Source organism: Hypanus sabinus, chromosome 6 (assembly GCF_030144855.1).
Source record: "Hypanus sabinus isolate sHypSab1 chromosome 6, sHypSab1.hap1, whole genome shotgun sequence".
NCBI lineage: Eukaryota > Metazoa > Chordata > Chondrichthyes > Myliobatiformes > Dasyatidae > Hypanus > Hypanus sabinus.
In genome coordinates this window covers 58,493,453-58,520,324 of record NC_082711.1, presented here as the reverse complement: position 1 = coordinate 58,520,324, position 26,872 = coordinate 58,493,453, and the positions used below count along the sequence as shown (strand labels likewise).

General features: G+C 41.0%; 1 protein-coding gene across 2 annotated transcripts in view; it reads right to left on the bottom strand.

Moving 5' to 3' along the window:
• Positions 1-3,404: 3,404 nt before the first annotated feature.
• The window catches only part of abcb4 (ATP-binding cassette, sub-family B (MDR/TAP), member 4), a 112,345-nt gene continuing 88,877 nt past the window's right edge, over positions 3,405-26,872 (bottom strand). For both annotated transcript variants that reach the window (XM_059972223.1, XM_059972224.1), the window contains exons 23-28: positions 19,063-19,203; positions 16,283-16,439; positions 13,376-13,573; positions 7,558-7,764; positions 6,367-6,513; positions 3,405-5,104 (exon numbers count right to left, since the gene is read on the bottom strand). In XM_059972223.1, the coding sequence (XP_059828206.1) occupies positions 4,904-5,104; positions 6,367-6,513; positions 7,558-7,764; positions 13,376-13,573; positions 16,283-16,439; positions 19,063-19,203 (1,051 nt within the window). In that variant the 3' untranslated portion in view covers positions 3,405-4,903. The remainder of the gene's footprint in view (positions 5,105-6,366; positions 6,514-7,557; positions 7,765-13,375; positions 13,574-16,282; positions 16,440-19,062; positions 19,204-26,872) is intronic.

Here is a 26,872-nt window from a genome sequence, read left to right as displayed (position 1 = left end):
ATTCTAGATAGATATAACCACAATATTCAATGTGTTGCAACTGTCTTTTAAGAATCTTACCAAAATGGTTAAATAGAATTTTCGATGGTAGATCCAATCCACATTTCCTAACAGCATTGTATGAAAATTAAGCAATAAGCCAATTTTGCTTTGCAATACTGCTGTAAGCAAATCAATATTAAGCTCTGCGATTATCTTACATCATTTCATGATCTTCCTGTCTGTCTTGATGGGTCTAAGAGGCAAAGGTACAAATTTCTGCCAGCAGTTGAAGGAGAAAGAAATAAGCTTGTTGGTGGCACATGAGGTGCACACTAGCGATTATGGTACCATGCTCCACACTCTCCAATGCAGAGCAAGATATGCTTTAACACCAGATTAGAAAAGCTATGCACACTTTTTCACCTGTTCATGCATCATCCAAACTCACTCACTATTAATTTCTCATGTCTGTTCCATCATTTCCTTTTGTGTATTTAATATTTCAGCAGTTATTGAGTAATATTGTAAATACAGTACATTGATTAAGTATTCTTGTTTATTTAGACAGTTGATTTCAGATTATATACAAAAATAAGAATTGCATATGTCATGATGCTATTGTATGATATGTGTGCATCTCACTAAAGTAAACACAAACTAAGACTCTCATCTCTTGGCACTCTTGTTTTCCTTTTAATTAGTTTAATGTTTTGGTGTTACAAAACATAACACTTCCCACCATAAATTGCTGTACTGTCTGTCTTGCCTATGTACTTCCTTTCATTACCAGCTATTCATCCATTAATCCCGTACATCTTTAATCTTGTACAATTCTATATCACTGATAACTTGGCCTCTATTAATACACTGCATTCATTAGATTAACTGGGAAAGGAAGTGAACTGAAGATGGTCCTTAGTACCTTCCATCTGACAAGAATAGAGCTACCTATACCAGCAATTACGAAAGTTTTGGTGTTTCAAGTTGTTGGAAAAGGTCAGCTGTCAAATGCCTTCTGCTTCTTGTACCCCAGTTCAGAGACTGCTTTTGGGTGAGGCCATGTGGTAGGTACAGCCTCAAAGTTGTATTGTGTACCACCTATTTTTAGGTCCTATACACATTAACAATTTTACATATAAAGGCAAGGTTATTTAGGATTGATACAAGGAAAAAAGTCTTTACTCAGTGAATGATGAACCTTTGATATTAGGTTGCATAAAAGATCATTTATAGGTGAGTTTACACCAATCGCCCTGTTTGATGTACAGGTATAATTTTATCGACAGGTAGAAATCTTTATGAAACACTAATCATGGCCTTGTTGAGTTAATGAGGGCTTTGCAGAATCTGGACGCGAGTGTGCCTGCAACTTTAAACCTAAATGAATGAGTGAACTCTAGTGGCCTTGTGAGTCTCTTGGAGTATATTTACATCATAACCTCATCAACCTTGCCTCCTCAGTTTTAGAATTATCTTGGGGTTCTTCTCAAGAACTTCAGGAGAATGGGGGGGGGGGGTGGATCTCATAGAAACATTTCAAATGTTAAAAGTCCTGAACAGATTAGATGTGGCGGTTATTTCCCATGGTAGGGGATTCTAGGACAAGAGGGCACGACTTCAGGATTGAAGGGCGTCCATTTAGAAATGAGGTGCAGAGAAATTACTTTAGTCAGAGGGTGGTAAATCTGTGGAATTTGTTGCCACAAGCGGCTGTAGAGGCCAAGTCATTGGGTGCATTTACGGCAGAGAGATAGGTTCTTGGTTAGTCAGGGTATTAAAGGGTATGGGGAGAAGGCAGGGGAGTGAGGATGACTGGAAGAATTGGATGAGCCCAGGATTGAATGGTGGAGCAGACTGGATGGGCTGAATGGCCTATTTCTGCTCCTATATCTTGTGGTCTTATGGTCCTATTAGCTTTAATGTTTATGCCTAGTCACCTGTCTACTTTAAAAAAAATCTTTGCCTTCAGATGTGCTCCTTCCTTCTAACTTAATGTTCAATATAGGGTGAAAATCTCTAATCAACTACCTTGGACCTACCTAACTGGTGCAGGACCACAGAAACTGATCCCAATCGTCTTCCTCTGAGCAGGAAGACTGTTCTTTACAAGTATAGACACTCCCTATGTTTTTTATAGATTCTAAGATCAGTCAATAATTTGGAAACCTATCAACTAAAATTACAAAAGTTGCACTGGTATGATAATTAGCTACAGATTAGTATAGGCCTTTGAATTGTTTCATTAGTGCAGAATATTTTCAAAACGTGCCAGACGATGGGAGTTCTGGATCACAGAATGCCAGACCTGAGTTTCAATTTGTGTTGCAATGGAGAAAATCACTTCTTACACTGCCAAAATATCATCTCATTATGATTATTTATATGACAAAGTACCCCCCCACCCCCCCCCCCCCCCCCGATCAGGACAATCAACAGCCAGTATAGCACAGGTATGCCAAAGGAACAGTGCACACAATGCATAATTTTCATAATTGGCATTGTCTTCTTGTAGGCATTTCAGTGGAAACTTGCTACAATTAGATATATGCATAAGAAAAGCAACAGTAATTCTTCAAATAAATCCAAGTGTTTGTTTTAAGAAATGAGTCATCTATGTTAATATGGAGGAAAAGAGTATTAGCAGGGAAACTGAGCAGAGTGTTTAACTTCACAATTTGTGACTTTTAGCCAAGGCTGTCTGTTTTGTAGTTGGAGCTCCTGATGAAGAGTCTGGGATCAGGAAACACAGATTATGAAGGTTAGGTTGTTTAGGACTGATGTGAAGAACAATGTCTTCATTCAGAGGATGCTGAACCTTTGGTATTCTCTAACCCAGAATCTGTTCAAGTTCAGCCTGTTGTGTTAATTTCTGAACAAAGATTAATGAACATGCTGGAAGTCAAGAGTCACGACGATGAGATAGAAGATCAGCCATGACCTTGATGAATGGTGAAGCAAATTTCTTTTTATATTTCTCATAGGGCTACTTCTGGAAACCAGTCAGGGCATGCTTGACTGTTCAAGATGTGTGAACAGAGAGATAAAATCCCTCAACGTAGAAGTTTTGAGATGTGATGATTGGAGTAGACAGGTAGAATTCCTTACCTAGTGAGCTATGTATGGGAGAAAAGAATGCTGGGAGTAGAAACACAGCAGTGAGGTTGGCATGTGAGTGGAGAAAGTACTCCTAGTCCTACAATTCACGCTACAAAACCATTTGGTTTTACAACCCTCTTGCCTCATTAAAAATTGTCACTTTTTCTGAGGCATGGGAGGCCCAGCTACCCACTGTACCGGTAATTACAAAGCCACTGGCCTCAATACAATTCAACAGTGGGAATCAGTTTAGACTTTTAACATTTCGATATCTGACTCAAACTGAATATGCGCATTTAATAATAGAATTAATTTTAAACATTAAGTACAAGTAAAATATTTAATTCAGTGCAATGTCAAATACAGAAAACAATGTAAATACAGAATTTAGAAAAAGCTATAATAAAAATAGTAACACCAGTAATCATTACACTTTGGAGGCACAAGAGACTAAAACATAAACTGAACTGCTGGAAGAATTCACCTCTGGAAGAAAATGTATGTTCAAAATTTGGGTAAAGATCCTGCTTCAGGAATAAACATGTGAGTGATTCCTGGTTCCTAGAACTAATCGAGTAATATATCTTGGTAACGGAGGGGGGGGGGGGAGGTTTAAAAGGAATGGAAGGTTTGAACAAAGGGAGAGAGAATGAGGTTGACAGGAAAGAGTGGGAAAAGAACACTGAGAGCAGGTTACCTGAAATTGGAGAATTCAGTTTCATACCATTGTGTTGTAGGCAACACAAGGAAATTATGAAGAAAAGCAAGAGCACCCTGAAGGATGACAGGGTGGGGTTGAGGTACTAGTCTACTAACAGTCTGTCTCCTCAGATGAAGACTGAGAAATCCAGTAAAAGGGCTATCAGAAATGGTCCAGGTGAATTTGGTGGCAAAGGTGATAAAATACAGTGTTTGATGTAATTGAAAATAAGTTGAGGAGTGGTCCTGAAGTCAGTTAGAGAGGAGTGCTATTCCATGTAGCCATCAAAACAACACACACAGCTGAGGCTAATGCCAGTGTTCATTGGTACACAGTCGATCGCTAGAAAGTTGGAATAATCAAAAGACAAGTTATTGAGGGTAAAAATAGATTCTGCCAGGTGGATAAATGTATTAGATGAGGAGAACTTCCAGTAAGATGATGGCATGTTTGGACGCAGCCTCCTCTCAGGGGTCAACCAAGGGTGGTTTTGACATTTTTGAATGCATTTATTTTTACAATCACAGGAAGGACAATGCTGGACAGTAAGAACTTCAGGTACTGCTGGTCCACCCCATCATTGAGTTGCTCATTGGCAGATGGGCTGGACTTGGCACAGACCTTGTTGCTGCTTGCTACAGGAAGGCATTCGAGTTGATGCTTGAAGGCGGTGGTCAGTCTAACACCAAGTTATTGTCTTGGATGTTTCTCTTGCATTTGAAAAACCCTGTTGGACATTGATAAGGTAAACTGCTGCAAGTCCTTTTTCCTTGTTTATTGGTGAGACAGACAGTAGGGGAATTACGTGGCCTCAATTTTAGCAAAGGCTATGCCTCAAGCCATAGGCTTGCCTGTTGCAGCAGTCCAGGACAGGACCCTATATAAGTAACCAACTTACTTCTAACCAATCCAAACCAGGTTTATTAATAGGTTCACTCCAATGTATTTGGAGAGATTTATTTATCAATGTAACTAATGGATATGTAATTAATGAAAATAATTAATGATAATCTTTACTGTATCTTCAAATTGTGATTCCACAAATATACAGTATGTAATTTTAATTTTACCAAAATTAATCAAACTAGAAAATAAATTTGAATATAATGATTGAATATTTTTTCTTTAGTTTTCTCTCGTTTGTGCAGTAACTAGATTGTAATAAAGAGTTTGACTAGCCATAAGCTGCTGGTGTGTTCCTTCCTCTGCAATTTGTCCATTATTAAAAACTGCTATTTTGTTGGCGTTCTGGATAGTAGACAGGCGATGAGCTATTACAATACAGGTGCGGCCTTCTCTTGCTTTATCCAGTGCTTCTTGGACAATCTGTTAAAAGGTAAGAAATAGAAACAAACATAGAAAACCTACAGCACAATACAGGCCCTTCAGCCCACAATGCTGTGCCGAACATGTACTTACTTTAGATATTACCCAGGGTTACCCATTTTTCTAAGCTCCATGTACCTATCTAAGAGTCTCTTAAAAGACCCTTTTGTATCCACCTCCACCACCATTGTTGGCATTCCACGCACTCAACACTCTCTGCGTAAAAAACTTACCCCTGACATCTCCTTTGTACCTACTTCCAAGCTTCTTAAACTATGCCTCTCATGTTAGCCATTTCAGCCCTGGGAAAATGCCTCTGACTATCCACACGATCAATGCCTCTCATCATCTCATACATCTCTTTCAGGTCACCTCTCATCCTCCATCGCTCCAAGGAGAAAAGGCAAAATTCACTCAACCTTTTCTCATAATGCTCCCCAATCCAGGCAACGTCCTTGTAAATCTCCTCTGTACCCTTTACATCTAATAAATTATTTTGACTGTTAAAATGTGACTGAAAATGAATATCTTTCAAATTATATGTTTATAACCTAGTCCAGTGTGAAATAAACATCCTGACCTAGGTCTTGCTGATAAATGCTCATGATTACAATAAGAACAACAATTCCAACCAATTCAGAAATTCTATATGCGTACATTCAAATATGTCTCAAACCAAGTGAAAGTGGTCATTGTATATTACCAATGCAATCCACTGAGAAACTATCCCAGACTTTAAGATAATAGAAAAATAATGCAATGCTTGTCAATACTGAGCTAAACCTTAATGCAATGCAACTGTCCATAATTTGGGGCAACGCAGTAGCTTAGTGGTTAGCACAACGCTTTGCAGTATCGATGACCCAGGTTCAATTCCTGCTGCTGCCTGTAGGAAGCATGTATGTTCTCCCTGTGACCACATGGGTTTCCTCCCATAGTCCGGTTGCTAAGTTACTTGGTCATTGTAAATTGTCCCATGATTAGGCTAAGATTTAATTGGTGGACTGCTGGGGGGCTTGAAGTGCCTATTCCACACTGTATCTCAACAAAACAGATCATAATTTGTTGGAAATCAGTCTCCCATATAATCTGTCACTAATCACTGTCACTGAATGAATTTTCAAACTTGCTGTTCCCAGTGCACAGTTTCAGACACTGGGAAAACAATGAGAAATATGGGTAGACATAGTTCTTGAAATTTTCACATTATCACTGCCTTGCCTGCAAACATATTGCCCCATGACTAATAGGTTCTATCTTACCATTTCACTTTCTGTATCCAGTGCTGAAGTGGCTTCATCTAGGATCAGAATCTTAGGATTTCGGACTAATGCTCGAGCAATGGCTACACGTTGTTTCTGTCCCCCAGATAACTGGGTGCCCTTGTCTCCTACACAGGTTTCATATTTCTAAACAAATAGAGCAAAATATTGATTACAGTATTTTTCCAACTAATACATTCTCTATTACTCACTTTATTTTTCCAACTCTAGATGAACTGCAGCAATTTTTGATATTACTAACTTAAGAATCTCATTACTCATACAAATTATTTTAATTTTTGTTCTCTGCAAGTGGCACTTTCACCAAAAAGCATGGCATTACAGCAGTGCTTAGCTGCTATACAACGTGAATATTATTGCATTTAACGTTCACAAGGCAAATGAAGGAACACAATGATTATATCGCATGTTCATATAAAATGGCTGCAAAACTATTGTAAAAGTATAAAATAACCCCCCCACTCAGATGTAAGAAATACACATGTGTCATAGGGTTGGGGGAATCATTAACAGCATCAGTAGAACAACATTTTACCTTCCCATTAGACCTTATTGCAGAAGCCATTAACCCTTACACTACTCCTGCCCCTACTCAAGACGTGTATATCACACCAACACCTTAGGTTATAGAATCTGGTGGAAAAATTATCAGGAAGTCACGGCAGCTGAAAAGCTACCAAACACGTTCTAATCTGATGATGGTTTCTCCCTCTTCTATCCTTGCAGGCATTGAGTTCCAAGCCCCTTCTACATTCTGGATTGGAAAAAATTGTCCCTCATTTTGCTACTCCTACCAATTAACTTGAACCTTTAATTTGCAGTTACCAACCTCAATCTAAAGGAAGTATGTACTCTGTTTATCCTATCAAAGCCTCTGATAATTGTATGTACCTTGATAAACATTCCCCTCAGCCTGCTTGGTTTCTTTTCTCACAGCTTAAGTTTTCAAATCCTGTGATCAGCTTCATGTCATCTCCTGAGGACCCTCCCAGTACTGTCACATCTTCTGTATTTATGTTGACCGGACTTACGCACCGTTCCCAAGTTGTGGCTCAACAAATGTTGCACATAATTCTAGTATAAGCTTCCAGCTCGTTTGCAAGGTTAGCCATTCAAATTTCTTCAGAATTTATCATTAAGTTTATTGAGTGTAATCATGCATAATCCTACCTCTGGAAGAGTTTCAATAAAAGAATGTATGTTGGCAGCTTTGGCTGCAGCTACTATTTCCTCCTTGGATACGACCCTGCTGTTGTCCCCATAGGCAATATTATCAGCGAGGCTGCAGTTAAACAGTACTGGTTCCTGAGACACAATACCAATCTGTGCTCGAGCCCACTGAACATTGAGATCCTTTACATCATTGTTATCTAAAAGCTGGAGAAAAGGAATATTTCACAAACCTGCACCTTAAAGCACGCCATTAAAATGGATGTAAGCTGTAGTCTCCAGGAATAAAAGGAGATGACGGCACTAACCGAGGAATTACAGCAAACACATTAAAAATGTGGAATTCTTGTACAACTTCATGCAGGCATATGGCAAAATATATTATTATAATGCTCATCACATACACATAAGGGCAACACATGCCAATTAATAATTGTCTCATCTGAGTCTGTGACAAAACAAACAGCATTTTAATGGGGACAGAAACAGAATTTTACCACCATAAATTGTGCCTTCATCAATAGCCTTAGTTCTTTTCATCAACCTGGAACATTAACTTTATTTTCTTCTCATTAGATGTAGCCTGATATATAGATTATTTCTAATTTTTTCAATTTTATTTCAAATATCCATGACATTTCCTTTTTGTTCTTTACAGTTTTGCATTAATATGTAGGAAATAAATACAGTGGATTCCAGCTAATTGGTGCAGCTGCTTCTTTGGGTTCGCTCATAGAACAAAAACTAATCCAGAACATATCCAGGGTTTCTTTGTTTATTTGGCACATTATACCATTTAATGGGACAGGAGACTGTTGCCAAAACAGTTTCGAACCAGCATCTTGTTTGGCTGTTAAACACTAATGTGCTTAGAGCGAACAATTTGCCTGTGTTTGTTTTTAAAAAGCAGTGACTTTTGTCACTGATAGTTTCTGAGAAATAAGCAGTATAATTAATGCAGAACTGTTTTGCTCACTGCAGATCCAAGCATTCATACTTGGAGACAGCTGAAATGACCAAGAGTGAAAATGAAAGAATTTCACTACTTCAATAAGTTAGGAACTACAAAGAATTTGAAGATATTAACAATCATCTTCAATGCTACAATGAAAATGAAGATTTGGAGAATGCAATCTTCAAAAGGCAGTCCATTATCTGCACTAATTTTGCTCATTTACAGTCAATTAGAAGAATATGGCTGCATATTGGGTGTCCCATCGAATCCAACGATGACAGTGAAAACTGTGCAGGGAAGTTTTGAAAGTGGAAAAGCCATTGCACTAGGATAGTTCCACTCTCCTGACCTTGGAAGTCCAGGTCCAGTGATACAACTAGTTGTCACAAACTGGTTGCAGTGGATAACCATGGCTACTTCTGTGCCTCATCATGCCCTTCGCTCTCCACAAAGTGTTGCAGAACTGCCTTCCTGGCCATTGGATCTCAATATAGCTCTGATCTGCCCAGTGCACCAGAGCTGATTACACATGCTAGGAGAGGCATGTCCCTATTTCCCCAGGGCATGAGTTCCACCGTCTACCCTCACTTGGGTTAGCCTGCCTAAAGAAGCAATGTACCAGGGTGTGGCCACTGTCGCGTGCAAACTGCTACTTGGTGCTACAGGTGAGAGCTGAGTGTCTGGTGGGGACCACAGGTCAGTGTGAGCTGCCCCAGAATGGCCATGACAAGACCTTTACCCAGAGGTGCTACCCGTTACTGGGCACCCCATACATAGTGACGTACAAGACCCTTACCCAGAGGTGCTACCCGTTACTGGGCACCCCATACATAGTGACGTACAAGACCCTTACCCAGAGGTGCTACCCGTTACTGGGAACCCCATACATAGTGACGTACAAGACCCTTACCCAGAGGTGCTACCCGTTACTGGGCACCCCATACATAGTGACGTACAAGACCCTTACCCAGAGGTGCTACCCATTACTGGACACCCCATACATAGTGACGTACAAGACCCTTACCCAGAGGTGCTACCCGTTACTGGGCACCCCATACATAGTGACGTACACAGCCCTTACCCAGAGGCGCTACCCTATACATGGCAACATAGACCTGATGAATACCTCCATCGATAACTGTGAGGAATTAATATAGTTTTGTAGTGCTGTAGTAGCATTGGTAGTGTGCACTCTCGTCCTGTATTTCATTCAAGTCCATAATTTGTTACGCAGTAAAACGGTAGTTCGTCTTTTTTAATTGCAGCGCATTCTGCTTAATTGGGCTATTGGTTAATCGGAGTAGCCATTTACTTGGGACAACCTTAAAGAATAAAAACTCAATCAAGAAAATAACCAGGATTTCCCTCATTTATTTGGAACATCATGCTGCTTAATGGGGGCAGGAGACTGCAGCCGAACATTTTCTAACTAGCGTCAGTCATGTGTACTTCAATGGGCGTTAGACACTACCCTGTGCCGAGAGAGATCAGTTTTTGAATAGCATCAGTTGCCTGGTTTGTGTTCAAAAGGCAGTGAGTTTTGTCTCTGATAGTTTGTATAGAAATGTGCAGCAACAGATACAAATTGCTGGAGGAACTCAGCAGGCCAGGCATCATCTAGGAAAAGGGGTACAGCCGACGTTTTGAGCTGACACGTCGACTTTACTCTTTTCCATAGATGCTGCCTGATCTACTGAATTCCTCCAGCATTTTGTGTCTTGCTCGGATTTCCAGCATCTGCAGATTTTGTGTTTGTGAAGAAATATGCAGAAACTGTTTTAACTCAGAATATTAAATAGTCAGAACTGTTTTGCTCACTGTGCTTTCAAGCACTCAGGCTTGGAGATGTCAGAAACAGCCGAGAGTGAAAATGAAACAAGTTAGAAATTACGAAGAATTTAAAGGTATCTACAACCATCTTGAGTATTACATTGAAAATGAAGATTTGGAGGATGTAATCATCCAAAGCATTGTATGAAGGCAGTCCATTATCTGTACTAGGTGTCTGCACCAATTCTGTTCATTTACACTCAATCATAAGAACACAGCAGATGAATTCTTCCATTGATAAAACTATTAGGGACTAATACACCATTTTATAGAACTGTAGAGACACTAGTAGTTTTCTAATTTGTTCTGTAGTTCATTTAAATACATAAATTGCTACTCAGTTAAATGGTAGTTTGTCTTTTTTTGTACATTTTAATTATTTCCATGAAACTTCAGCTAATTGCAGCAGCTGCTTAATTGGGCCAAAATGTACTGGTCCTGATGTGTCCCAATTAACCAGAATCCACTGTACTTGTTTCGGTATATACGTTGTCACTGTGAAAGAAAGGCTGTAAATGGACACTGAGAGGACATCCATCTGTAGACTGAGCTCTTCACTTTCAGCAAAGAAAAATGGAAAGCCTTCTTTTTCTTTCACAAATTAAATTTTATACTTTGACATGTTTTCCTGCGAGTACAAAATCAGTAATCTTGACTATTCCATTAGCAAAATCACAACATATTGATATCATTTTAAGGTTGTCTTTCTTTGGAATCTGGACATATCATTGGGTTTGCTGGGGCATGTGGTTTTGAGACTTTAACCCTTAACGGTACCAATATATTTCCAAGTGAAAATGATGTATGATTTGAAGTCTGCAGAAGTTGGTATTCTAACTCCCCTGACCTCCTTGCTCATAGACGGTGATATCAGAGTAGCTGGGCAGGTATCAGCAGTGCACTTTGTAAGTGATACATGCTGCAGCCACTGCTTCAAGTGTGGAATGGGATGCCAGTCAAGTGGGCTGCTTTGTCCTGATGGTATCAAGCCTCTAATGATTGTTTGGAGCTCACCCTCATCCAGGCCAGAGGGCATTCCAAGTAAATAGTGAAAAGGCTTTGGGATAATGCGAAGAGAGTCATTTGCCACAAGATATCTTGTCTCTGTCCTGTTCTTGAAGCTGTAGTGTGTACACTGCTGGTCTAGTTTCGCTTCTGGTCACTGGCAAACCCTAAGATGTTACTCGTTGAGGACTTGGTGATAGAAATGTATTTAAATGTAAAGTTTCCCCCTTTGCACATTGTTACTTCTGCCTGTCAGTAGACCCAGGTAGGCTTTGCTCTACTTGAATCTAGTTCCATGGAAAAGAAATGAAGTGCATTGAATGCAGTTCTGGCCACCATGCTATAGGAAGGATGTAATCAAACTGCAGAGGATGCAGAAAAGATTCAGAAGATTGTTGCTGGGACTGAAGATCCTGGGTTATAGGGGGAGGAGGAAGTGAAGGACGCTGGGGATGGCCTTAGTAGTTTATAAAATCATGAGCAGCATTGATTAGGCAAATTATCAGTCTTTTTCCCAGGGTAGGGTTTTGAGTCTATAGTTGAAGGGCATAAGTTTAAGGTGAGAGACAATGATTTGAAGGGAACTGGAGGGGAAAGTTTTTCACAGAGAGGGTAGCCGGTACATGAAATGGACTGCCTGAAGAAATGGAAGTGATGACAATTGGATAAGTACATGAATGTAAAATGTTTAGAGGGACACAGGCCAAATGCAGGCAAATTGTAGACACTGTGGTTAGAATGGAAGAGTTGGACCAAACTGTCCATTCTCATGCTCTATAATTCTATGACTATCAGAGGGTAAACATAGCGTTTTCTTGACATAGTGAGATACTAACTGACGAATAAAGATGTCACCAAATGTTGCTGGAGATTATTTGAATTACAGAAATCAAAGATAATGGTGATTGATTAGATCGATGCTGTTCCCCTGCGGATAGGTGGTTGCATGTCTTTAGTCAGTAACGGATCCGGTTGCTGTTCCTGGGAAATCTATGTCCCTCCTGGTTTCAAAAGAGCTCTGGTATCCTAATCAGGAAGGACAATCACAAACAAAACTTCCATAGCAGATATCAGCTGTCATCTGTGTCCATGCAAAGGGGCAAAAAAAATTCAGCTCCACCAAGCTAAACAGCCCCTTCTTAGGGTCATTACCCTTTAGCTCCTACTGCCACATACACTCAGTGGCCACATTACTGTGTACAGTTGTACACCTGCACGCCGTTGCAAATATCTAATCAGCCAATCATGTGGCAGCAAATCAATGCATAAAAAAAAAGCAGGTAAAGAGGTTCAGTTATTGTTCTGACCAAACATCAGATTAGGGGAATAAGTGTGACTATTTCTGTCTATTTGGAATAGTTGTTGGTGCCAGGCAGGTTGTTTTGAGTATTTCAAAAACTGCTGACCCCTGGGATTTTCATAAACAATTGTCTCTAGAGTTTATAGAGAATGGTGTAAAAAACAAATAACAAAAAAAACACCCAGTGAGTGGCAGTTCTTTGGGTAAAATGGCTCGTTAGTGAGAGGTCAGAGGAGAATGGTTGGACTGGTTCAACCTAAAAGGAAAGTGACATCAATTCAAATAACCAGGAGTTACAACATTTGAATTCAAAAGAGTATTTCTGAATGCACAACATGTCGAACCTTGAAGTGGATGGGTTACAGCAGGTACCAAATAACATGGTCACTAAGGGTATACTGTGGGTAGTAGGTTGGGATGATAATTTTGAGGCAAAATTGAATACATCCACATAATTCAGTTGAAGAAAGGTTAGGTGGCTGAAGTGAATGAAAAGTAAAACAAATGCCATTTTTCTGTATAAGTGAAATGTTGCATTTGTACATTCTAGTTAACTAGTTCAGTAAAACCACTTGTAAATATACTGTCATCCCTCAAGAATGTACCACCATTGTAATGAAAATCCAGTAAAGAAACAAAGCTTCCTGGTGATATAGACAGTAAGTGATTACTTGAGTAACACGACCCATCAGATTTCAGATGCTGTTGAAAGAGAATGAATTACCTACCACTTTTCCACATTGGGGGTCATAGTACCTCTCCAGTAGCTGAACAGTAGTGCTTTTCCCACAGCCACTGCTCCCGACCAGAGCCAAGGTTTGTCCTTTTGCAACTTTGATTGTTAAATCTTTTAACACAGGCACATTGGGGCGAGTAGGATAGTTAAAAGCAACATCTTCAAATTTGACCGTTCCCTCAAATGTGCTCTTTAAAAAGAATTAGAACAATGACATTTAGTGTCACTTAACTTTTCTAAACATATCCTTAAATATCTTTGCAAAAAAATCAAATGGGCATCTACCAGCAGTCAGAAACCAAAGTATGTGGCACTATTTTCATACTTTCTCCTGTTTTCTTATGATGTAAAAAGAAGTGATAAAACTTTATGCCAACCCTCAGATCTTTTCCATTAATTCCATTGTCCACTTATTTCTCTGCAAACTATTCTCTCTCTCTCTCATGAGCTGAGCCAGTTCCCCCCAATACTCGAGTAGTGATTTACATTTGTCAATAAACCTGCCAATCCCTACTCAGCGATCAGTCTAACCTCTTTCCTCCGACACAGCCCATAACCCTCCAATTTTCTTTTATCCATGTACCTATTGAAGAGTCTCATGTCTCTAATCTATCATCCTCTAACACCACCCCCAGCAATGTGTTTCCAGGTATTTACCATTCTTCTGGGGGAAAAGATCTAACCTGACATCTCCCCTAAGCGTTCCTCCATTCATTTTAACAGGATGTCCTCTGGTATTGGCCATTGCCACCCTGGGGAAAAGGCACTGGCCGTCCACTCAGTCTATGCCTCTCATAATCTAACACACCCCTAGCAAGTCACCCCTCATCCTCCTTTGCTCCAAAGAGGAAAGACCTGTCTCACTGATCCTTTCCTCATTTCATCTCAGGATGTGGAACGTGGAGTGACGGGGTGATACGCAAATTCCACACAGACAGCACTGAGGGTCGGGACTGAACCCAGGGCACTGGAGCTCAGCGGCCGCTCGGCCACTTGCCACACTTAGAGATTAGCACGCTATCAAAATGCCTCTCAAAGTCCAACCCTCCGTCCCTGTCATGAGAGCTGTCAATGTGTAAGGCCGGCCGACACGGCTCTGGTAAGGCTGCATAGACCGATCCCCTGTACAGTGGATTGCAAAAGTGTTGATGAGTTCCAACCTTCAGTGGGCGATGGAGGGGAACTCATCGATGGCTTATGCTCCCTAGGGAACTAAGGCAAGTATTCTATCAAAATCTTTTTGCTTGCGTTATGTGATAAATTTCTTTAATAAAAGACCGTGTGTTAGCTGTGAAAACATTTGCAGATGTTGTCAATGATACAGTTGATTTGTAGCGTAAGGATCCCTACCCAAGGACAGTTTAAATTATTAACTTATTTATTGTTGGAAAGAGATACTTTGATATAATGGATAGGCAAACATACTGTGCAGCAATTCAGATTGATCATGGCCGTGGGGAATTACAATGCAGTTAATTAACTAATGTGGAATTGAAAAGATCGTTCACCATTACTGAGACTATAATGAATAAAGCTCGCTCTGGAAGGGTGCCTGCCACCCTTACACAATACAGGCTGTAAATTAACACACACCTGCAGCAATGCAGTTGACTCTTCAGTGCTCTCTCAAATGGCCTAGCAAGCTGTTTAATTGTTTATATGACTCTATCTCCCTCCTCCCCACAGACAGTAAGGATGAGAAATAATGACAGGCTTGCCAACAACTCCCACATTCCATCATTGAGACAAAGAATGAAACAGCAGTGAAATATCAATTACGTGGATCCCAGATGAATTGGCAGTCAAAGGTTTTTCGTAACTTGGGTCATGTGTTATTTTATTAAGCAAGAATAACCTTCCCATGTGCCCCTCAAAGACAAGAAAGGCAAACTTTCAGTGTAAATCAGGGGTCCCCAACATTTTTTTTTAATGCCATGGACCAATACCATTAAAGAATGGGTCCATTGCAGAGAAAATTTACAAGGATGTTGCCGGGTCTGGAGGACCAGAGTTATAGGGAAAGATTAAATAGGTTAGGACTGTATTCTTTAGAATATAAAAATTTCAGAGGAAATTTGATAGAGGTATATGGAATTATGAGGGATATAGATAGGGTAAATGCTAGTAGGCCTTTTCCACTGAGGTTGGATGGGACTACAACCAGAGGTCATGGATTAAAGGTGAAAGGTGAGAAGTTTAAGAGGAACATGAGGGGAAATGTCTTCACTCAGAGGGTCATGAGAGTGTGGAATGAGCTGCTAGCACAGGTGGTGCATACAAGCTCGATTTCAACATTTAAGAGACATTTTGATAGGCACATGGACAGTAGGGATATGGAGGGCTATGGTCCTGGTACAGGTCATTGGGAGTAGGCAGTTTAAATGGTTTTGGCATGGACTAGTTGGGCCAAAGGGCCTGTTTCTGTACTGTTCTTCTCTAGGACTCTATGACCCCTGCCTGGTTGGGAACCCCCGGACTGTAAATCATTAACAGTGAACAGAACTATGTCAATTATCTTCATGAATCAGGCTTGCAATATTCTGTGCTCCATAGTCTTTTGCCATTGTGATGTGAGCTTTTATGCTGGTATTACTAAATTATGCTTTTTGTACCAAATTCCTGGCATTATTCACCTGCTCCTTCATATTCTTTGGTAGATTGCTATTCACATATGCCATTGTCAGAATAAGTATTGGGTTAGGACGGGGAGAATCTTTATCTTATTGTCCATGCAAACATGAGAACTACTTCTGACAATATTGTCCACAATGAATAAAAGCTTATTTTACAACTTTGTGCCAAATATTTAGTTGCCAGCTGCTTCCAAGCAACTTGAGATTATAACATTTCACAAATATTTTTTCGAATGTACTATTTTAAAGAATGGTAAAGTACTTACTGGAACATCACCAGCTTCACTAAAGCTGTCTATTGAAGGTTTTTGGTTAATTAGCATGATGATTCGGGCTGCTGACAACTTAGCCTTGGCATAATCAGGCATAAATGAGTTGGATTGTCCCAGAGCCATTGCCCCAAACACAATTGCTGAGAATACACTGAAATAGCATAAATCAAAGAACATGCAATATTATTCCTACAAATAAGTTTTGTGCTCAAGAGATAGTAATCCAAACAGAAGTTTATCAAGACCCTACGCAATTCAAAAATAATGTCAACTTAAGCAGTTAATGCATATTACTTTAGTATAATAATAATACATGGAAAACATTAATAAAACCAGAAAATGCAAGAACACTCAGCAGCATCCATGGAGAGAAATAAGCATTTCGGGTCAATGAAACTTATACAGAAGAAGGAAAAGAAAGAATGCAAGGGAAAAGAGAGTCAAAGCTTCAGGTTGAGCACCTTTAACTTGGAAAAATTGGAAACTAAGTGCATTGTCAGTTGCAGAGATGGACAGGAGTGGAGAGAACTGATGTGATATCTTTATTAAGGTGCAGAGCAAAATTGTCAAATTAAAAATTGTTTTAAATTCCATCAATTTAAGAGAGAAAAGAAATAAAGTAGGTAATGAATCAGCTGCCCAGATCGCACCCTGTGTCTCTGGCATACTGTATTGTTCTAACAATACCAGAATAAGCTTGAGAAACAAGAAGTCATATTCTGTAGGGCATACTGCAGCCTTCGGAACTCAGTATTGAATTCTACAGTTTCGGGTAACTAGTTGTTTATTTGCTGGATCTATTTCAGTTTCACAGTATTCCTTCATTATTTTTTCCTCTTCTGGTCTCCAACTGCTGGATTTAAGATTCTTGTTACCTTGATAACTTGAGGCAACACCATGTAAAGAAAGCAAGTTGCAGTAGTTTTGAAAAACATCAGAGTAGATAAGTGCTGGTTGAACTCAGCAGGCCTGGCAGCAAAAATGGAAATGAATAAACAGTCAATGTTTCAGACTGAGACCCTTCATGAGTACAGTCTTGAGAATCTCTTATGTTTAGAATAGGTAAATCCCTGGGCTTAGAAGGATACAGCCTAGGTTATGATAGGAAGTGAAATGAAGGGATTGCTATGTCTTTGGCAATAATCTTTGGATTCACAGTGGCCACAAGAGTAAAACCAGATGAAGGGTGGCAAATGTTATTCCTTTGTTCAAGAAATATACCATGGATAATCCAGGGAATTATATACCAGTGAGTTTCTGTGGTTGCGAACTATTGGAGAGGATTCTTAGAGACAGGATTTACGAGTATTTAGTTTGATTAGGGGTAGTCAATATTCCTTTATGAGAGGCAGATTGTGTCTTACGAGCCTAATTAGATTCTTCGAGATAGCAACAAAACAAATTGATAAAGTTAGGGCTGTTGATGTGGTGTGTCTGTATTTTAATGGACATTCAACAATATTCAAAAAATCAGGGGACATGGGATTCTGGGGAACTTGCCCACAGAAGGCAGAGGGTAGTAAGTAGGTGAAGTTTAACTTGCATGGAGGTCGGTGACCAGTGGTGTTCTGCAGGGGTCAGTTCTGGAACTCCTGCAATAGAACCATAGAAAACTACTACACATAATCTGGACCATTGATCTCCTACTCAGGTATTGAAACTTCTCAAATGTTGATATTGAAATTGTATCCACCATTTATGCTGGCAACTCATTCTACACAGACCTCACCCTCTGAGTAAACAAGTTTCTCCTCATGTTCTCCTTAAACATTTCACCTTTCACCCTTAATCGATGACCTTTAGTTGTAGGCTCGCCCAAACTCAATGGAAAAAGATTGCTTGCATTTACCCAGGACACTCAGATCACACCAACTTGCACCAACAATCATTCCATTGTCAAAGTCACTTAGATCACATTTCTTCCCCATTCTGATGTTTCTCTGAATAACACCTGAACCATTTGACCACGTCTGCATGCTTTTATATATTGAGTTGCTGCCACATTATTGACTGACTCCGATAGGGCGAGACCAAATCGGACATTTAGAATCAGATTATATTTATTTGCTGTTATATCTTCCTTATAGTAAATCTGCAGAATGTAATCACCAGGCTAAGCTCTACCAACAGAAAAAAAATTGAGGCAAAGTCGTGACAGGCAGAAAAGACCAGATCTAATATGGAGAGAAAGCAAGAAAGGGTCACGCAGGCCTGAAAAATACAACATCAAGCCCAGTATATTGTAATATGATGCTCCAACCAGAGCCCAAGGTTTTATAAACATTCAATTTTACATATTCAGCTTCAAGAAATAAGATCAAAGTAAGTTCAATGAGGCTAAAAGAAATATAGAGGTAGCTGTATTGTCTATTGCCCATTGGTGTGTAGGGTCCAGGGCTCCTCTGGCTGCACTTATATACAAACACATAAATTTGCAGTTTACAGGCCACTCAGCACACTGAATCTGCTCCACTATTTAATACGATGATGCCTGATTTGATTGCAAATTAACTCTGCAATTTCAATCCATCCCCATTCACCTTGCAACCCTTCCTTATCAAAAGGTTTATCTACCTCTTCCTTGAAAGTTCTCTCAGACTCTGTACTAACCACCCACCCCTTACAAAGAGAGCCAAAGATTCTTGATAGGAGAAGATTTCATCTCATTGCTGTTTTAAGTGGGTGCCCCTTCTTTTTCAACAGGCTTTGAAGCAGGTAGATCAAAAATAACCCATTCCAAAGGTCTTGCTGAAGCAGACTGAATTTATACTCACAGAAAAACATCCCGGAAGTTCATATGGTTATGTGTCACCAGCCAGGCTCCAAATCGAAAACTGGCTGCATAAGCAAAGAACACAATTGCTTGTGAAAGCGCAAAGGTGATTCCATAAACGAAAGACTTCCTTTTGGCATTGCTTTGGGAAAAATAAAAGGGAAAAGATTATGCAGAGGAAAATGTAGAGAAGTTTTTAAGTTATTGTACCCAGCAGGCACCAAGACAGCAGGGGTTTCACACTCTGCTCCTGTTGTTCCCCCGAATGATCATCAGTTAAATGCATAGTTGTTATAAATCAGCTGACCAACTACCTCCACTCTCTAACTTCCCTAAGCAGAGGCCAGCAGTTCCCTCAAGAACATACACAAGTCATGAGAATATAAGAATTAGGATCGTGAGTAGGTATCAGGACCTTTGAGCCTGTTTCACTATTCAAAGTTTAAAGGTTATATTAAATTTATTATTAAGGTACATACATGTCATCATATAATACCTCACATTTCAATTCCTTGCAGGCCTTCACAGTAGAACAGAGAAACACAATTGAATCAATGAAAAGGCTGACTGACAAATAATGTGCAAAAGAAGATAAACTATGTAAATAAAATAAATAATAATACTGAGAGCACAAGTTGTGGAGTCCTTGAAAGTGCGTCCATCTGTAGGTGAGTGAAGTTACCCAAGCTGCCTCACGAGCCTGATAGGTAATAACTGCTCCTATACCTCCTTCCCAATGGTGGCAGCAGTAGAAAACGTGGCCCTGGATGGTGGGGTCCAAGATGATGGATGCTGCTATCTGGTGGCACCACCCCTAGTAGATGTGCTCAAAGGCTCTTGTCTACGATGGACTGAGCTATGACCACCACTTTCTGTAGGCTTTTCCATTTATGGCCATTGGTGTTTCCATACCAGTGAAGTCATGCCAAATCTACGCAACCTTTAAGAAAGTAGAGGGACTGTCGTGCCTTCTTTGTGATGGCACTTTTGCTGGTCCCAGGACAGATCCTCTGATATAATAAAGCCAAGGAATTTAAAGTTACTGACTCTTCCCACCTTCAATCCCCAAATGTGAATTGGCTCACGAACCTTTGGTTTCTTCCTCCTATAGGCAATAATCAGCTTTTTAGTTTTGCTGATGTTGAGTGAGAGGTTTCTGTAAAGGCACCATTCAACCAGATGTTCAAACTCCCTCCTATATGTCAATTTGTCACTATCTTCGATTTGGCCAACAACAGTGTATTGCCAGCAAACTTAGATATGGCATTGGAACTGTACTGCCTACCGCACAGTCCTAAGCATAAAGCGATAGACCACTATCATTAAGCAAGGGGTTTGTGGACCTCAGGTTAGGAACCCATGGTAGAAAGCGAGAAGAGCAGGGGTCTAAGCACCTGTGATGATGGGTGAATGTGGAGGAGATGTTGCCAATTTATACTAACTGGAGACCAAGTGAGAAAGTAAAGGATCCAGTTACACAAGGAATCAGAATCAGGTTTGTTATCACTGGCATGTGTTGTGAAATTTGTTAACTTAGCAGCAGCAGTTCAATACAATACATAATCTAGGAGAGAGAGAAAAAAGTAATAATAAATAAAACATAATAATAAACAAACAAGTAAATCAATTATGTATATTGAATAGATTAAAAATGAGCAAAATCAGAAATAGTGAGGTAATGTCCAAAGCTTCAATGTCTATTTAGGAATCAGATGGCAGAGGGGAAGAAGCTGTTCCTGAATCACTGAGTGTGTGCCTTCAGGCTTCTGTATCTCCTATCTGATGGTAACAGTGAGAAAAGGGCATGCCCTGGGTGCTGGAGGCCCTTAATATTGGACGCTGCCTTTCTGAGACACTGCTCCCTAAAGATGTCCTGGGTACTTTGTAGGCTAGTGCCCAAGATGGAGCTGACTAGATTTACAACCTTCTGCAGCTCTTTCGGTCCCATGCAGTAGCCCCTCCATACCAGACAGTGATGCAGCCTGTCAGAATGCTCTCCACGGTACAACTATAGAAGTTCTTGAGTGTATTTGTTGACATGCCAAATCTCTTCAATAAAGTATATTGAGTATATAAAGTATATACTAATGAAGTATAGCTGCTGTCTTGCCTTCTTTATGACTACATCAATATGTTGGGACCAGGCTAGATCCTCAGAGATCTTGACACCCAGGAACTTGAAACTGCTCACTCTCTCCACTTCTGATCCCTCTACGAGGATTGATATATGTTCCTTCGTCTTACCCTTCCTGAAATCCACAATCTGCTCTTTCGTCTTACTGACATTGAGTGCAAGGTTGTTGCTGCAACACCACTCCACTAGCTGGCATAACTCACTTCTGTACACCCTCTCGCCACCACCTGAGATTCTACCAACAATGGTTGTATCAGCAAATTTGTAGATGGTATTTGAGCTGTGCCTAGCTACACAGTCATGCGTATATAGAGAGTAGAGCAGTGGGCTAAGCACACACTCCTGAGATGCGCCAGTGTTGATCGTCAGCAAAGAGGATATGTTATCACCAATCCGCACAGACTGTGGTCTTCCGGTTAGGGAGTTGAGGATCCAGTTACAGAGGGAGGTACAGAGGCCCAGGTTCTGCAACAGTCATGTGTACACAGAGTGTGGAGCAGTGGGCTAAACACACACCCCTCAGGTGCACCAGTGTTGATCGTCAGAGAAGAGGTCTCTGAGCTTAATGATTTGTTTAGAAGAGGTGATGGTGGTGAATGCTGAAGTGTAGTCAATAAAGAGCATCCTGATGTATGTAGCTTCATTGTCCGGACGTTCCAGTGTTGAGTGAAGAGCCAATGAAATGGCATGTGCTGTTGACCTGCCCTCTATTGTGGGTCTGTACTCTTCCAGGTTGAAGAAGAGGGCGGGAACATCATAAAGGACTCCTCCCATCCTGCGCATGGACTGTTTGAACTGCTTCCGTCTGGTAGGCACTTCAGATCCCTCCTGACTAAGACTAATAGGCACTGGAGAAGTTTTTTCCCTACTGCGGTCACTTTGCTGAACAGTTAACTGCCGGTTAACTTTCGGCCACCTATTACTTGGATCGCACTACTTGTATGTATAATCTATATTTTCATTTATATTTATCATCTGTTATGAGCAGAGAGACAAAATCTGCCGGAAGTAAATTCCTTGTATGTGTACAGGTACTTGGCGATTAAGATCTGATACTGATTCTGATAACAGCAGGCATTTTGAAGCAGGTCCAAGCCATGTTTTAGGCAGGAGTTGATAAGCTTCATGACCAACCTCTCAAAGCACTTCATCACAAGGGATGGAAGAGCTACTGGATGATCAACATTGAGGCAGGTTACAACATTCTTCTTTGGCACCAGTCTTTATTACTTTTATTATGATTTAGAGATGCAGTGCTGAACAGGCCCTTCCAGCTCAACAAGCTGAACTGCCTAGCAACCCTAATCACAGTACAATTTACAATGACCAATTTATCTACTAACCGGTACGACTTTAGACTCTGGGAAGGAAGTGGAGTAACTGGAAGAAACCCATGTGGCTCATGGGGAGAGTGCACAAATTCCTTACAGATGGTACCAGAATTAAACACTGATTTCCAGAATGCCCTGAGCTATAATAGCATTAAGCTAACCACTACAACGCCATGGCACCCTAGTATGATTGAAGCCTGCTTCAAGCAGGTGGGTATCTTAGACTGCCAAAGCTAGAAGTTCAAGATGACAGTAAACATGCCAGCCAGTTGACTAGCACAGGTCTTCAGTACTCGGCCAGGTCCACCATCAGGACTAGATGCTTTCTGTGGGTCCACCCTCCTGAAGGGTGTTTTCATGTTGGTCTCAGAGACCAAAATCAAAGGGGGATGCCTCCCAACCAGCCTGTCTTCAGGAGAAAACCAGAGCACCTGGAAGAAACCTTTTGGGGTTTGTGGGAATTTGTGAAGGTGCCTCCATGTTTTTTTCAGTCAAAGTGAGCATAAAAAGCATTGAGCTCATCTGGGAGCGAAACCATGTTGTCATTTACATCCTTGGTTTTGCTTTGTAGGAAGTGATGGCTTTCAAGCCGGGTCTCAGCTGTCAAGCAATTAAGTGTGGTCCAGAACTGCCACTTCACATGCGAGATGGCTTTCCTGGAGTCATACCTGGATCTCTTGCACTTTACTTAGTTACCAGTCCTAAATGCCAACAATCTAGCCCTCAGCACATTGCAGATCATTTTTGGTTCATTCAAAGCTTCTAGTTAGGGAAAGACTGAATGATTTTGTGGGGACACACTCATCTACAAGTGTTTTTCTAAAGTTGTGACACCATGGCATATTATTCCAGGTCCTCTGATGAGTCTTTGAACATGGCCTGCTCCACCAACTTGAAGCAATCCCATTGCTGCTCTTCTGCCTTCCATGACCATCTCTTTGTTGTCCTTACCTCTGGTGCCTTGCTCTTTAGTCTACACCTGTATGAGCGCAGCTAAATGACCAGATTTCCTAAAATCGGGTCCAGGGATGGACTGGAAGGCATTTTTGATGGTAGTGTAGCAATGGTCTAGTGTGTTGGGTCCTCTGGTGCTGTAGGTTATGTGCTGTTGGTAGTTACATAGAGATTTCTTCAAGCTAGCCTGATTGACATCCCCAAGGACGCGAAAGACATTAGGATAGGCTGTTTCTTGCTTGTTAGTCATGGCACTCAGTACATCGAGTGCTTGCCTGACATCTGACTTTGGTGGCACGTAACCTGTGGACAAGATCACAACCAAGTACTCTCTCAGTGACTAGAATGGCTTAGGAGTTAATCATTAGATGTTCCAGGTTGGGAGGACACAAGATCAACAAGACTGCCATGTCTGAGCACCACAATGAGTTTAGTAAGAAACACATCCTGCTGCCTCCCGACTTCCCTGATGGTGCAGTTCAGTCCATTCAGAGCACTGAGAACTCCTCGGGCTGCAGTGTTGGAGTGATCCATGTCGCAGTGAACCTTTAGGATCACGGTTGATATACAACCTGAATGTCATTTCTCAACTGCACACCTATGTTCTTTCATTTCCTTCATGACCAGAGATCTATTAACCTGTGATCTCAATGCTGTTTGCCTGGGGACTGATGCTCCATCAATAACTCACACTGAGACGTAAGGCAAGATATCAGCTTTTATTGACTGGAAGAAGGAACCAGGAGTGAGTGTCTATCATACTTTGTCCTGGAGACTAAGGCCGAGCGTCAGGCCTCAGACAGCCTTTATACAGGGGCCTGTGGGAGGAGCCACAGGAGCAGTCAGCAGGGGGCGTGTCCAGACAGGCACATAGTTCACCACAGGGACCCAAGATCTTTGAGATCTTCAGGCACAGAGCTCGAGAAAAGCGACGAAATGTCACTCTTAACATCGTAAACCAGCGAGTTGTTTGTTATCTCTCTCCGCTCGTTGGAAAATGGAGTCATCTCTCTCTCCCTTATTGGGGAGACCTGCAGTCAAATTATCAGGTGAACAATGTAGTCTTTGCGGTAACTGCAAGTCTGCAAGTCTGTGTCTCAATGTGGGATTCCCTGGTGTGGGAGTGTGTGAACTACATATACCAGTCTGGACACGCCCCCTGCTGACTGCTCCTGTGGCTCCTCCCACAGGCCCCTGTATAAAGGCGATCTGAGGCCTGACGCTCGGCCTCAGTCTCCAGGTCATAGTATGATGGACACTCACTCCTGGTTCCTTCTTCCAGTCAATAAAAGCCGATATCTCGCCTTACGTCTCAGTGTGAGTTATTGATGGTGCATCAGAGTGTCTCAATGTGGGATTCCCTGGTGTGGGAGTCCTGGCAGCCCTTCAGGACAGAAGGAATTCCAAGTAATCATCATAATAAAATAACTGCTCCTCATTTCAGTCCAAAGCACCCTATCCTGTCTTCTCAAACTAACATCCCCACTATAGACCCCTCACCCCAGGAAAACACCTTCCCTGCATCCAGCCTGTCAAGCCCTTTTTGTACATTTATATGAGACTCCTTAAAACTCTGGATATTACTGGCCAGTTTATTCCACCTTTCCTCATTCAATAAACCTGACATCAATGGAATCAGTATCATGAATCTTTGTTGTATTTCTTCTATGGCAGGCACACCTTTATAAAGTAAAAAAAAGTGCACTGTACACCAAGGTGTGATCTCATAGAGGCCTGCACAATTGCAAATCAAAGTTATGTACAGTATGTACCCAACTGCACGATGACTGAAAATAGTATAGACTCCTCCCAAAGCTCAGCCTGCCAACTAAATTGGTTTATTATTGTTATATGTACTGAGATTTAAAAGAATATATTTACCAAACTCTTTCAAATTTAATCATGTCTTTCCTACAACAGGTTGTCCAAAATTGGTCCATCTCTGACATCTCTTTCCCTTTTCTTGATCTCACTATCTGATCTCTAGAAACAGACTATATACTGATATCTGTTATAAGCCTACTGAATCTCACAGCTTTCCTGACTATACCTCTTCCACCCTCTCTCTTGTAAAAATGTTATTGCATTTGCTCAGTTCTTCTGTCTCTACCTCTGTCTCTATTCTCAGGATGAGACTTTCCATTCTAGAACATCCCAAATGTCTTCCTTTTTCAAAAAGTGGGCCTTCCCTTCTACCACCATCTAATCTGCCCTCACCCACATATCCTCCATTTCCCAGACATCTGCTCTCGCCCCATGATCCAATAAATCACTCTCCGCAACTTCCTGCACAGGATCTTATCACTAAACACATCTTGCTGGTGGAACACAGCAGGTCAGGCAGCATCCATAAGGAGAAGCACTGTCGACGTTTCGGGAAAGGATGCACTCAGTACTCCAAGTGCAGTCTCACCAACTGCAACTAATGTTCCAACTTTCCCTTCCCCCACCACCATTAATGTTCCAACTGCTATACTCTGACTGACAAAAGCCAGTGTGATAAACACTCTTTTCAGCAGCCTGTCTACTTGTGACATTACTTTCAATGAACTGTGCAATGTATTCCTAAATCCCAATGTATTCCTAAATCCCGCTTACACTTCCTAGCGCCTTAACATTCTTAATACGGGGCCTACGTTGTTTTGACTTTCCAAAATGCATTAAAATTAATTTGTCACTGTTCAGACCACTTCCTAATTGATTAGTATCCCCTTTCTTTCCCCTCCCCCATCCCCCTCTCAATCACCTGCCCGTTTCCTCCTGCTCATGCCTCTTCTCCTTCCCTTTCTTCCATGGCCACTGCTTTTTATTAACAGATTTTTTTTCCTTTTCAGTCCTTTACCTCTTCCACCTTCTTCACCATCAACACCAGCACCGAATTTTGTGTCATCTGCAAACTTAGTGATCAAGCTTTGTGCATTCAGAGCAAAGTAATTTCTATAAATGATGAATATAAAGGTCTCAACGTCCCTAGCTACTGGCATCCAGTTCAAAAAACAACGTTCAATCACCATCCTCTGCATCCACCTCTGAAACTATTTTGAATTTACCTACATAACTCTCGCTTTGTCTAGCGGCTTAATATAGGGGGTGATAACCCCCCTCCCCCGCCACCCGGCCAAACTTAAGAAATCTCGTTTGGGTGGATGCTGCACTATGTGTCCCCTGTTACAAATCAGCACCCTGAAATAACAAACAATACACAGTATGCGATTAAACGATTAAGCTTTATAATTCTTACTTTGGCTATATGATTAGTAGAGAAATGAAATTTAAAAAAAAGAGCTCAAATCTTATTAAACAGTCTATGCACAAAGCTGGGGCTCATTTATAGGCAGATCGGTCCCCATCAACCTCCTCCGATTGTCGCTGCCCTTCGGACCCTTGCTCAG